Source organism: Tiliqua scincoides, chromosome 5, assembly GCF_035046505.1.
Source record: "Tiliqua scincoides isolate rTilSci1 chromosome 5, rTilSci1.hap2, whole genome shotgun sequence".
NCBI classification, from domain to species: Eukaryota; Metazoa; Chordata; class Lepidosauria; order Squamata; family Scincidae; genus Tiliqua; species Tiliqua scincoides.
In genome coordinates this window covers 116,915,031-116,928,155 of record NC_089825.1, presented here as the reverse complement: position 1 = coordinate 116,928,155, position 13,125 = coordinate 116,915,031, and the positions used below count along the sequence as shown (strand labels likewise).

The 13,125-nt window shown below is 43.4% G+C and overlaps 1 protein-coding gene across 1 annotated transcript; it reads left to right on the top strand.

Moving 5' to 3' along the window:
- Positions 1-1,300: 1,300 nt before the first annotated feature.
- On the top strand, positions 1,301-8,428 carry LOC136653391 (vomeronasal type-2 receptor 26-like). The gene is made up of 5 exons (XM_066630295.1): positions 1,301-1,651; positions 2,070-2,813; positions 4,292-4,519; positions 6,918-7,044; positions 7,527-8,428. Exons 1-5 carry the CDS (start codon positions 1,301-1,303, stop codon positions 8,426-8,428), a joined length of 2,352 nt encoding a protein of 783 aa, XP_066486392.1.
- The last annotated feature ends 4,697 nt before the right edge of the window (positions 8,429-13,125 follow it).

The window sequence follows — 13,125 nt, the reverse complement described above, 5'->3', positions numbered from 1 at the left end:
AGGCAGGTCATTGAAAACTTTTAATGTATTTAATAAAAAGAGTCAGGCTCTTTTCAAAAGCAAGGTTTTTTTTTCATATTTAATCATCATGACACAGTAGTATATGAACTGATAGGGATCAGTGCCTAGATGGAAGATTTGTTCTCAGGATGGTGATATTAGTGGTCCTGGCACTAGTACTGCTTTTCCATATGGTATGCAAGGCTCATATTGTGAAATGCAGGGCAAGTGATCCCCACCCTCCACTTCAGGAGTATCATCAGTCAGGAGACCTCATCCTTGGTGCCATCACTTCTCTCACCTTCATTCTCCCCAATTCTGTATCTTTCACTGAAGAACCCCCACCGGTATTGTTCCAAGAGTTTGAGTAAGGAGCCACTTGTAACTTTCATTTTTTTTTTTTTTTTTGGGGGGGGGGGGCTAGATGTCATAAGTCCTATAAAAATAACTTTGACACTGCAGGAATTTTTCAGTTTAGGAAAGTCACCTGCATGGTGTTCTAATTCTTAATCTGGAAACAGGTTCATTTCTGCTTGTTTTGATTTCATTTTCTTCTAAAGCCTTTTTAATTAAAAGTGTCTTCTGCATGTCTACTCAAAAGAGAGCCCTATTTATGTCAATGGGATGATTCCCAGGTAAGTGGGTATATGATTGCAGCCTTCATGAGACTGTTGGTAGTAAACATCTATAGCCAAGTCAGTGTACGAATTGTATTGGTATGATTGGATAGGCTTATGGGTATGTCAAACACCACCTTTTAATGATTTTGAAACTTTGTTGTATTAAAATACAAGAGATTTCACCTAATGCTGAAAAGATGATGAAATTGACACCAGGTGAGCAACCCTGGTGAAAGCGTCCTACTCTGTTAATAACACACCGCTACCACCACGTTAGTCCTTCCTATTATTACCCATGGAAGCTCACAAGGAAGCGTGCAGGTAGAGCTTCAAATGAGAAGGCCAGTGAGGAGCAGGAAAGGGTGTTATTTAATTCCTCTCCTGCCAAAATTGAAAATGGAATGGATGGCTCCATAAAGTGTCCCCTGTAAGAATCCCTGCCACTGAGCTGAGCTCTTCCATGGCTGGGTGGTGGCCAAGCACAGCCTCTGGACATTTGGCTATGAATTTCTGTGTAGCCGAGTTTTGACCTACGCACCTTAGGGGGAACAGTGGTTCCAGATCCTTCTCACTCCCAGTAGATTGGATTTTATAAGGTCTGTCTGTCTGTCTGTCAAATATTGCCTCAAGTAAGTTGGTATCTAAACACTGTGCAAATACTGCAGTGAAAAATAATGACGATGCTAGATCTTACAAACTGTGGGATGTTCTCCTGTACTGAATGCTACTCTGATTTAAGGACTGTGATTAAGAATTACCAGCACATCCTGGCTTTGGCATTTGCAGTGAAGGAGGTCAATGACAACCCTCAGCTCCTGCCCAATGTCTCTCTGGGCATCCATATCTATGACAGCTATTTCAATGCAAAGTGGACCTATCATGCCATTATACTACTTATACACACTCAGGAGAAATTTGTCATCAATTACAAATGTGGCACTCAGAATAATCTGATAGCAGTCATTGGGGGCTTAGACCCCCAAATCTCCCTTTATGTAGCCACCATCTTGGATGTCTACAAGATTCCACAGGTAGGATTTATATATGATGTATGGAAGTGTAGCATTTTATTCATAGTTTCTCTTCCCTATGTGATCAAAGCCGTCAGAAGCCCCCCCCCCCATATTCTAGGAGACATTTTGAAATAAAAACCCTGATATAACTAACAATATCAGTCCACTATCTGTTGAATGTGAATAATAAAGATCACATTTTTGGAAGAATTCTTGTAAGGATTGCTTACACAATGTATGTGAAATGCTTGAGCATTGAGACCTGCTATATAAAAGTTATTATTGCTTTCTCCATTTCCTTCACATCACTCTTTAGCTCATCTATGGCTCTGCTCCAGTGATGAATGACAAAACCCCAGGTCTTCCCTTCTACCAGATGACCCCCAAGGAAGTCCTTCAGTATTCGGGGATTCTCTCTTTATTGTTGCATTTCCAGTGGACATGGATTGGAGTTATAGTTATGGATAATGATGACAATGGCGAAAGATTTGTGCAGACTGTCCTTCCAGTCTTTTCTCATAGCGGAGTCTGTTTTGACTACATATTGAGATCCCCAAAATTAAGCTCTTTTACTGAGATAGATGACATGCTACAGAAGGCAAAAGAAATACATTATACAGTCATGGGCAGCAAAGCCAATGTAGTTCTGGTATTCGGAGAATCGTATACCATGACGTTTTTGAGATGGTGGCCATATCTGTCAGAAAAAGAAGAGAAGACCAAGAAACCAAAAGGCAAAGTATGGATCATGACCGCCCAGGTGGCACTCACTTCATTTGTCCATCAACGCACTTGGGATACAGATATATTTCATGGTGCAATATCCTTTACCATTCACTCTCAAGACCTACCAGGATTTTATCAGTTTACCGAGAGGAGAAACCCACACAGCACAAGAGGAGATGGTTTTCTCAGGGATATCTGGCAAGACGCCTTCAATTGCGTGTTCCCGGATCAGATTGTTGGGAAGCTTGAGGGAGATATTTGCACTGGAAGGGAAAAGCTGGAGAGTCTTCCTGTACCATTGTTTGAAATGAGGGTGACTAGCCACAGCTATAGCATCTACAACGCTGTCTACACTGTGGCCCATGCTTTACATGCCATGTTCCCTTCTAGACATAGTCACAGAGACATGGTAGATGGAAGGGGTCTGAACCTGAAGAATAAACCGTTCTGGAAGGTAATGGCACAAACATGTTAAATTCTTCTTTCCCCCCTCCCTCCCTCCCTCCTTTCCCTTGGCACTCTCTTTTTATCTTCCAAGACAGCAGGATCTGACAGTTTCTCAGTAGGAAACATCTCTACATCAGAGAGTTGTCAGAATAAAAATATTTAACAGTATCCCTGAGCGTCTTTGTTTTATCTAAATAGTGAATTCAGGATGCTTGCTTTCTATAATGTATGTATGCTATGTTCTTAAGGTGTCACCAGACCTTCCATTGTTTTTACCTTTAGTTTGGCATACTTTTTAAGGCGACTGAACCAATACATGTCTAGTTTTTGTGCATTTTTTATGTCAAGTTTATTTGTAATTTATTAGGTGCCTCCAATATTTTCATACCTTAATGGTGAATAAGAAATCCTCCATTTTATAAATAGTGATTTGTTGAAATAATGTGGCATATTTCCACAATGGCAAAAATGAATAGCCTATTTACAAGAAGGAGAATTGAACTTATGTGAAGAGCAATTCAATAAAGAGGGTTTGTTCAATCAGTTTCCTTAATCAGATGTGGGTCCCTCACACACAATATTTGAGTATGCAGTATCTATAAGCTCCTTTCCTCAGTTGCACAGGAATGCAATACATCTGCTGTGTACTGAAGGCGCAATCCTGAAGGCCACCTGGGCTGACGCAAGTCCCTTGTGCCAACCTATTGTAGTCGCGAAAGTGCTGTAAAGCACTTTCACACCAACTTAAGAGAAGGGAGGCCAGATTGGGCTCTGCTGTGCCAGCAGATGGTTAAGTATGTGCCAACCTACCTTGGCCAGCCTGGGGGTCTGGGGAGGGTGGGAGGGAGGAGTTTTGGGGTGGGGGAGGGCATGAGATCCTGTGGATGGGCAGTAGGGTTCCTGAGGGTGGAGCCAGGATCCAGCACTTGTGCCAGATGCTATTCCTGTTCCTGGGCAGCCCGGGGCAACTCTGGGTTGCTCAGATGTGCACCAACTCTTTAGGTGGTGCAGATCTGAGTAGACCCATTGAGACTGCAGCAGCTGTCCCCGGGATAAGGGGAAGTTGGCAGCCCCAAACTCACGCTGGATATAGGACAGCCCTGCCAGTCTCCTCATTCCAGTGCAAGTTAAGATTGCGCTGCCTGTATAATATCTCTATTTTAAGATAAGTCTGCATAGCCCATATGACTATGTGTAAAAAAGATACAGATAGTCATACCAGTAACATTTTTATCTTTTATTCTGTTGATGTGAATATTCTTTGTTTATGGGGCATTTTTTTCAAATAATGAATCAATTAACCATCAACCAATATAGTGGCAACTTTTCCCCACATAAACTTTGTGAATAACCACTGTGAAGAGTAGCAACTGTGTGTAAACGACCAGGCTCTGTATACAGTTAAAAGTTCAGTAGAAGGGATCCAACATACTGCTGTTCAATTGTTCCTTTTTCTAAACTCTTACCTTCTCCTTTTCCATCAAGCTCCACCGCTTTCTAAGAAGAGTGTCATTTAATAACAGTGCAGGGGAAACAGTTTCTTTTGATCAAAATGGGGAGTTGGTAGCTGCATTTGACATTATCAACTGGATTGCTTTCTCCAATCAATCTTTCAGTAAAGTGAAAGTTGGAAGGATGGATCCCCAGGCTCCTCCAAACCAAGCATTAAACATCAATGAGGATGTCATGGTTTGGCATAGCTGGTTTAACCAGGTAGGCTCCGGTTGACAGAAGTTTGTCTTCCAGATTAAAGTAAATATTGAGTTGCTTCAACCACAATAATATAGGTTACATAGGAACAGCCCCACTGGATCAGGCCATAGGCCCATCTAGTCCAGCTTCCTGTGTCTCATAGCGGCCCACCAAATGCCCCAGGGAGCACACCAGATAACAAGAGACCTGCATCCTGGTGCCCTCCCTTGCAACTGGCATTCTGACATAGCCCATTTTTAAAATCAGGAGGTTGCACATACACATCACGGCTTGTAATCCGTAATAGATTTTTCCTCCAGAAACTTGTCCAATCTCCTTTTAAAGGCATTTAGGCCAGCTGCCGTCACCACATTCAGTGGCAAGGAATTCCACAGACCAACCACACCCTGAGTAAAGAAATATTTTCTTTTGTCTGTCCTAACTCTCCCAACATTCAATTTTAGTGGGTGTCCCCTGGTTCTGGTGTTGTGAGAGTGTAAGGAGCATCTCTCTAACCACTTTATCCTTCCCATGCATAGTTTTGTATGTCTCAATCATGTCCCCCCTCAGGCGTCTCTTTTCTAGGCTGGACAAGGTTGGACCTTGTCATCTGCAGATTTTACATCAAGGGAGTCAACTCAGAAAAGGCCCCCGAGCTGTGTTGAGGCCCAACCTATCTCAGAACGCCTAAGGGAGGCATCTAAGTGTCCAATCCTGCTGAATGTGCGCCAGCTCACCACCAGCGTGCATTGTCACATTTGTGCTGTAAGGCATGTCTGTGACCGTTACCACAAGCTCAGTGCCAGAGCTCGCCCAGCACAAGGCTGTGTTGGACCAGTGCCGGTCAGAGGCTTGCGGTCTACCACCTGGTGCTCGCCCAGAGCTCTGGGCAGCGGAAAGGTGAGTGGGGACATGGGGGAGGTGTTCCAGGGCAGGGGGAGGTGAGAAGAGGGCATGGCAGGGGGAGGGAGCGGGGTCAGTGGGGGTTGGCAGAGCTCAGCTCTGCCAGATCCAGAGCCCTATGTTGGCCTTCGTGGCCTGACGTGAGGCGTCTTGACTCTGCACTGGCCAAATACCTGACGCAGAGTCAAGAAGCCCCGTTGTAGGACCATTTTCCTTATTCAGGGGGAAGAGGACAAATGTCCCCTTCTCCCGAGGAGCCTCCGCTGGCTGCCTGGTGTGGATGCCATGGCAGCCATTTTGGCACCACAACAGCCTCACATGCTGGGCAGCTCAGGATTGGGCTGTAAGATGGACTTCTGTTAAAAAATAATAGTAAAACAGGAAGTCCATCTTAGAGGCCTTAGGGAGGCACTCAGAGATGTGAGGAGGCTCCTTGCGTCTCCAAAGGCCTGCCTGAAGCCTCTAAGACAAACTACTGACTTTTTGAAAAGAAAAAAAAATGGAAGTGCCTTCAGAATGACTCCCACAGGCACCCACCTACCCAACCTCCCTACCTCAAAATGCCTTCCAGATGCTACTGGAGTGCAGTTCTGTTTGTGTTCGGAGGGCACAGGTTGGGCCGACCATGGATTTGATTATCTGTAGTTTTTGGCATCTGCAGTGGTTCCAAGAACAGAACCCCCATGGATGCTGAGGTCTATTGGTAGTAATGATGTTGATGTTGATGATGATGATGATGATGCTAAAGGCAAGGAGAAGAGGAGCTGTGGCAAAGTAGGCCTCTCTGCTGGTAGCCTATCAAAGCCGCAGATATCAAGAACCATGTGGGCTGCACACAAAGCAAAGTTTTGCTAAGAAAGAAAGTACTGCAGCCATTTTTGCACAGGTAGAAAGAAGAGAGAAAAAAGAAACTAATGAGAGGTCTACTCAAAATAGGAAAAAGCAAACCATAAATCATTAAACCTGCAACACGAGAGGTTACAGCTCCCCCTACTAGTGGAGGTTAATGTATCAACTCAAACCCAATGACTATAATGGGTGGCTATGCTCACATGCTGTGCTCTTCCAACACTAAATGCCACAGTAGAGGGAGTTTACATTCATCCTCCTCCTCTTCCAAGGCTTACTCAGCTATGTACTTCTTCCAGGAAACTAAGCAACACTTTCTCCTCCAGCATCTCCCATACCTGACCGTATAAGGTACAGCATCCCATGCATGTGTGTTGGCCCTGCAGTAAGCATCTCCTTGACAACATCAGCTTTGCCCTCCTTCTCTAAGCTGCCACAACAGTAGGCATCAGCATCCCACTCCCTCGACTATCCCTAAGTCATTGGACATCCAGAAATGTTGGTCCTACATGGGTGGATTCAAACATATGGTGATCCCATGGAATAGAGGCTCCCATATTGCTTCAGAAGTATATTTAAAAAAAAAAAACAAAAAAACCTCAAAACTTTAAGGATTCCAACTCCTTATTATCATATTCATCACAGTCTTTTTTGGTTTATGGATTAGGTACAACCTGTCTCTGTATGTTGTGAGAGTTGCCATCCTGGTTCCAGAAAGAAAGTGAAGGAGGGGGAGCCATTTTGCTGCTATGACTGCATCCCATGTCCAGAAGGGGAGATTTCAAGCCAGAAGGGTGAGAAATACATTGATCTGAGTTCAACCTGAAGAAATAGGTTGGGTGCATTCTGCAGGGACATACATATCAAAGTATAGGTTTGAGGGCTCAATTGTATGGGCCTGCTGTGCCACCAGAACTCATGTTCTGGTGGCGCAGGGCTTTATGGTAGTTGCAAAAGCTGATCCACCATTCTGAAGTATATATCGTGGTTTATATATTTATAGGACAATCATCTGTGTAGAGTTCATGATTTATAGTACTTGCCCAGTCATTCTGAACTAAGAATTCTCAAGACATCTTAAAATATGAATTCTATAGCTTTCACTATGATTTCTTCTGTTCATTGAACAAGATAGTCCTTGAGGTCTTGGAAGCCTAATTTGATATCAGTAGCTACCAACTATCTAAACTTATCTCTATAACAGGATCAGTAATGACATGATGCTGAGATTACAAGCTTCTAGGCAGGACTGATTCCACATTACTTCCTTTTTCAGACATGAATGCCTGTTCACGATGCACAGATGAAAACTATCCCAACAAAAAGCGGGATCAGTGTATTCCCAGGGTTGTGACATTCTTGAGCTATGAAGAAACTTTAGGAATTAGTTTAGTCTGTTTCAGTCTTTTCTTTACTGCTGTCACAGCTCTGGTGTTTGGAACATTTATGAAGCACCACAACACTCCCATTGTCAAAGCCAACAACCGGAACCTCACCTACACTCTTCTTGTCTCTCTCCTGCTCTGCTTCCTTTCTGCACTACTCTTCATTGGCCAACCTCAAAAATGGACATGTCTCCTCCGACAAACCGCTTTTGGCATCATCTTTTCGGTGGCTGTTTCTTGTGTGCTGGCAAAAACAATCACAGTGGTTGTGGCTTTCATGGCTACCAAGCCAGGGTCCAGGATGAGGGAGTGGGTAGGTAAGAGATTGGCCAACTCCATTGTTCTTTCTTGCTCCTTCATTCAAACAGGCATTTGTACTGTGTGGTTGGCAACTTCTCCTCCTTTCCCAGATACTGACATGCATTCTATGATTGAAGAGACATTACTAGAATGTAACCAGGGATCAACTATCATGTTTTACCTTGTCTTGAGCTATATGGGTTTCTTGGCCATTGTCAGTTTCATTGTGGCTTTCCTTGCCAGGAGGCTGCCTGACAGTTTCAACGAAGCCAAGCTCATCACATTCAGCATGTTGGTCTTTTGCAGTGTCTGGTTATCTTTTGTTCCAACCTATCTGAGCACAAAGGGGAAATACACGGTAGCTGTGGAGATCTTCTCTATCTTAGCTTCCAGTGCTGGACTGCTTGGCTGCATCTTCTTGCCCAAATGCTACATTATAATTTTCAAGCCTGAGATGAACAGTAAGGAACAGCTTATAAGAAGAAAGGCTTGAAGAATGTGTGTCCTGCAAGTCTTAATTTTTTTCTTGGCTGTTCGCTTAATGTCAGATTTCTCTTGACCAGTTCACAAATTCAGAACAAGCAAAGCTCTCATGTTTCTTCCCCGTTCCTAGACATTAATGAGAAGGATACAAATCTCAATCCCAAATTGTATCCCTTCCCAAATTATGATGAATGTTTACGATAAATTCTTAACAAATTGTGAATTATTGTTCATTCCATTTACACAAGCATGACTGGATATTAAACCAATGTGGGAGTTATTGGCCATTGATAACTGTTGCTTCAGGTTTGTTTTCTTGTTCTGAACAATTCATGGCATCGGGTAGATCTACAAATGAACTTGCTTCATCTGCTGCAAGGATTGCCAGCAACTGTCTACTTCCTTGATTACCTAGCTGTCTCTGCTCCTCCTGGAACATTGTACTAGAATTCACCTTCTGCATGCCCTGACTTTGTGATCTGTGCATGCCACTTGGATCCTAGTCTGTCCACTCTGATCTGAATCTGCCTGAGGCTTGACAGCTCCCTAGTTGATGGCGCAATATTAATTGGGCCTTACATTGCCAGAATGAACATTCCAGCAGCATAATTTGCTTTCCTGTTGTGAAAAAAAATATGCAACATCCTATGCACATGGTCTTGTTGCTGAAACTGTAAGTTTCAAAAGGCTGGCTCTGCACAGCAGTGGTTTGTATGATGCCCGTTGGCACTGGTAAGTTTGTACAGGCAGTGGGAGAGTGGAATCAGGAAGGGGAGAGCTGAACAAGGGGAGAGCTGAACGGTCAGAGAAGGTAAGGCAGTGTTGGGGCGGGGTGGATGGGGAGAGGGCAAAACTGGGTGGGGAGGGGGAAGGTGAGGAGGCTGCAGCAAGGGGTGGATCCATTGATAATGATGCATGTTGGATCATTTGCAAATCTCCCCACACCCCTTAGTGCCAACTATAGAGCTGGTGCAGGCTCAAGGAGACCCACTGCACAACAGGAGGCTTATGGGGGCAGGAGGTCTGATCTAGAGGGCAGAGCCTCCGTTTGCCTGAAGATAACATCTGCAGGTCACCAGTTCAAGGCCACCGGCACCCTGAATGGTGAGACCTCGAAGCAGCTGACAAGCTGAGCTGAGTTATTCCACCTGCTCTTTGGTGTGAGCGAAGAAGCGTCTTGGCTGCCCTCCATGTGAGAGATGAAGGAGCTGCTTGTCAGCTTGCATGGGAGGAAATCGGAGACCAGAATGTGAGACCAGATCAAAAAGATCCATCTGAAATGTTGTAGTTCTTGAAAGATAGAACCTCTCTTTGATTGTAAAAATCCCTATGGGGATTTAGAACAGCCTGCCCATGTAAACCGCCTTGAATAAAGTCTGAGGAGAAATCTGACGACCAAGAAAGGCAGTATATAAATACATGTATTATTATTATTATTATTATTATTATTATTATTATTATTATTATTGTTATTGTTATCGTTATCGTTATCGTTATCGTTATCGTTATCGTTGTCGTTGTCGTTGTCGTTGTCGTTGTCGTTGTCGTTGTCGTTGTTTTCCCCTCCAAATCCTCCTGATCTACTCCTCCCCCACTGGATAGATCATGCTCCATTCTGACACAGTAACACCAGCAGGAGGGAGGACAGAATTGGTCTCTTAATATTTCGTAGTGGATGGATCAGAACACCTGCTTAGTTATGCATCAAGATCACCAATTCCCTTAGAACTTTTGCAGTTAGAAGTTGAAAGCCTAGTAGTAGATATGGAGGTAAATAAATACCATTCTTGTGGTCTGATACTTTGCCCAATCTTCAGCTTATGCCTGCCAAACAGCCCTGCTAGGTTTTTGTACATAATCCATCTTAATAACCTGTGTGGAGCTTGTTTCAGTGGTTGTGTCATCCTCCCAGTGTGGATGTGACAGGTCATGTTAACAACTGTCAACATAATGAAACAGAGAACTTTAACTTCTATGAAGGGCTGAGGGTTGGAGTGAGGGTTGAACTGAGGGTTGGAGGTGGTGATACCCACAGTCCTCACAGAATAACAAAGCATGGGTACTTTGCCCCCCTCCTTGAAGTAACAGTGTAGGGAAGTGCACTAAAGCAATGTGTCGATTTAGTTTAGAGATGAAGAAGAGTAGGCAACCAAACAGATCATATCTGAACACCACAACTGCCCAGATTATATTCTCAAACAAGTCAGCCCAGTCATCAAACATGTTAATGCCTTCTACTGTCTCAGATCATACATCTCATATTGTTTTTCTTGTGGTGGGTCTTTCCAAGCCTACGTTCTCAATGTTTTGTTTTGAACAAAGTGAAAGATGCAACTTTTGTCCAGATACGACAAACATGTGGCCTCCATAAAGCCTATAGAGATGGCCCAGCTATGAACTAAGTAATTACCTTCCTGCTTAATTATCTCTAAAGGCTGTAATTAATTCTGCTACTTTCCCCAAGCCTCCTGGAGTTTTGGCAGCCACCAGCACACTAGTAACAGAGCCTGTGAAAGATGTGATAAATGTGCCCTGTACCACTGAGAGGTAGAGTCAAGGATACGGAACAGCAAGGAGTCTATCGGCCTATCACAGATATCTTACATTTCAGAATGTGGGCCCATCAGGCTGCCACATGGGAAGCAATTGCATCAGGCCAGAACCTTCACAAGAACTAAAATGCAGTGGTATTCCTGAGCCTGCATAGAAGATTTGTTCTCAGGATGGTGTTATTAGTTATTTGGTTCCTTCAGATGATGTGCAAGGCATGCAAATTAAGCCATCCACGTGCAACCATCCATAAGTACCACCAGCCAGGGGACCTCTTCGTTGGTGGTATCATTTCTCATAGTTTCGTCATCTCCGATTCAATAGCTTTCACCACAGAGCCGCCTCCAGCATTCTTAGAAGAACTCAGGTGAGGAGCTAACAATTTCAATTCTCTTCACACTTCCTGTTTGCATTCTTCATTAAAGAAATTATTTTTAGACACTCTTCCTAAATGGCTTCCACAAATGGCTTTATTCTACCTGGCAACAAACCAGGGTCAAAAGACATGCATGTAATGGCCATTAGGAGAAGAGGGGAGTTCTGTAACTCATAAATTAAACTATGAGTGGAATGTCATTTTGATGCAGAATCTAACTTTTTTTAGGGCAGTGCCTAAGAATTACCAGCAGATCTTGGCCTTGGCGCTTGCAGTGAATGAGATCAATGAGAATCCTCAGATCTTGCCCAATGTCACTTTGGGCTTCCATACATATGAGAACTATTTCAGTGCAATGTGGACCTATCATGCCACAATGCTACTTATGTCCACAGAAGAGAGATTTGTCCCCAACTACCAATGTGACAAGCAGAATATTCTGACAGCAGTCATTGGAGGACTGGACCCCCAAACTTCCTATGATGTTGCAACTGTCTTGGATAACTACAAGATTCCCCAGGTGAGACGCATGTATGTTTAGAAAACTTGCATTTAATTCTTCACACATCCTTTGTCATAACCCACGTGGTTTTGTGCTCTGGAGAAGACAATGAGTAATCTGTACTGTTCACTTGGACTTTGCTTTTGAATTACTGGTAAAAAAATGTTCAGAAAAATCTGGCCAAAATGTTTGTTGTTTATTTTGTTCTTTGAAGTTCAGGCGTCATGTGCATGTGCGTGTGCATGTGCGTGTGCGTGTGCATGCGTGCGTGCGTGCGTGCGTGTGTGTGTGTGAGAGAGAGAGAGAGCCTACTCTCCTTAGGCTAATAGTATTTCCAGAAGAGAAGATTTTCATCCAACTATGGTACAAGTTCTAACTCTCCATGCATCAGGGTTCTGATCCCAAAGGATTTTGTGTTCTTTTTTTTCTAAATAAATGCAATTCATTGTATGTAATTACATTTGTAGTGCCACATATGGTTTGATCCTTAATTTACAGCATTTTGCAAGGATTGCTGACTTGATTTATTTGAAATCCACTGAAAATTTGAAACTCTGGGTAATAGTGTATTTTTCTTCATTATCTTTAGCTCATCTATGGCTCTGCTCCAGTAATGAATGATAAAATCCCGGGACTCTATTTCTACCAGATGGTCCCTAATGAAGCCCTTCAGCATAAGGGGATTCTCTCCTTGCTTCTGCATTTTTGGTGGATGTGGATTGGGGTTGCTGTCATGGATAACGAGAATGGAGAAAGAGTTCTGCAAACTCTAATCCCAGTGCTTTCCCAAGGAGGTGTCTGTTTTGCCTACATAGAAAGAATCCCCAGATTCACTATTGCCACTGAGTCTGTGGAAATGGTTGAGAAGGGAGCCAGAATACGTGATAAAATCATGCAAAGCAAAGCCAATGTAGTGGTGATCTATGGAGAATCTTACACCATGGTGTTTTTGAGATGGTTTCCATATCTATCAGAATTAGATCAAGAGACAAATAAACTCAAAGGTCTAGTATGGGTGGTGACGGCCCAGATGGAGTTTACTTCAGTTATCTATCAAAGGGACTGGGATGTAGAAATATTCCACGGTGCTATATCCTTCACAGTTCACTCCAGTGATCTTCCAGCATTTCGACAATTTGTTGAAAGCAGAAACCCTCTTAGCACAACAGGAGATGGCTTTATCAGAGTCTTCTGGCAACATGCATTTGACTGTGTATTCTTGAATGAAGCTCTGGACAAGGTTGATGGGGATATTTGCACAGGGCAGGAGAAGTTGGGG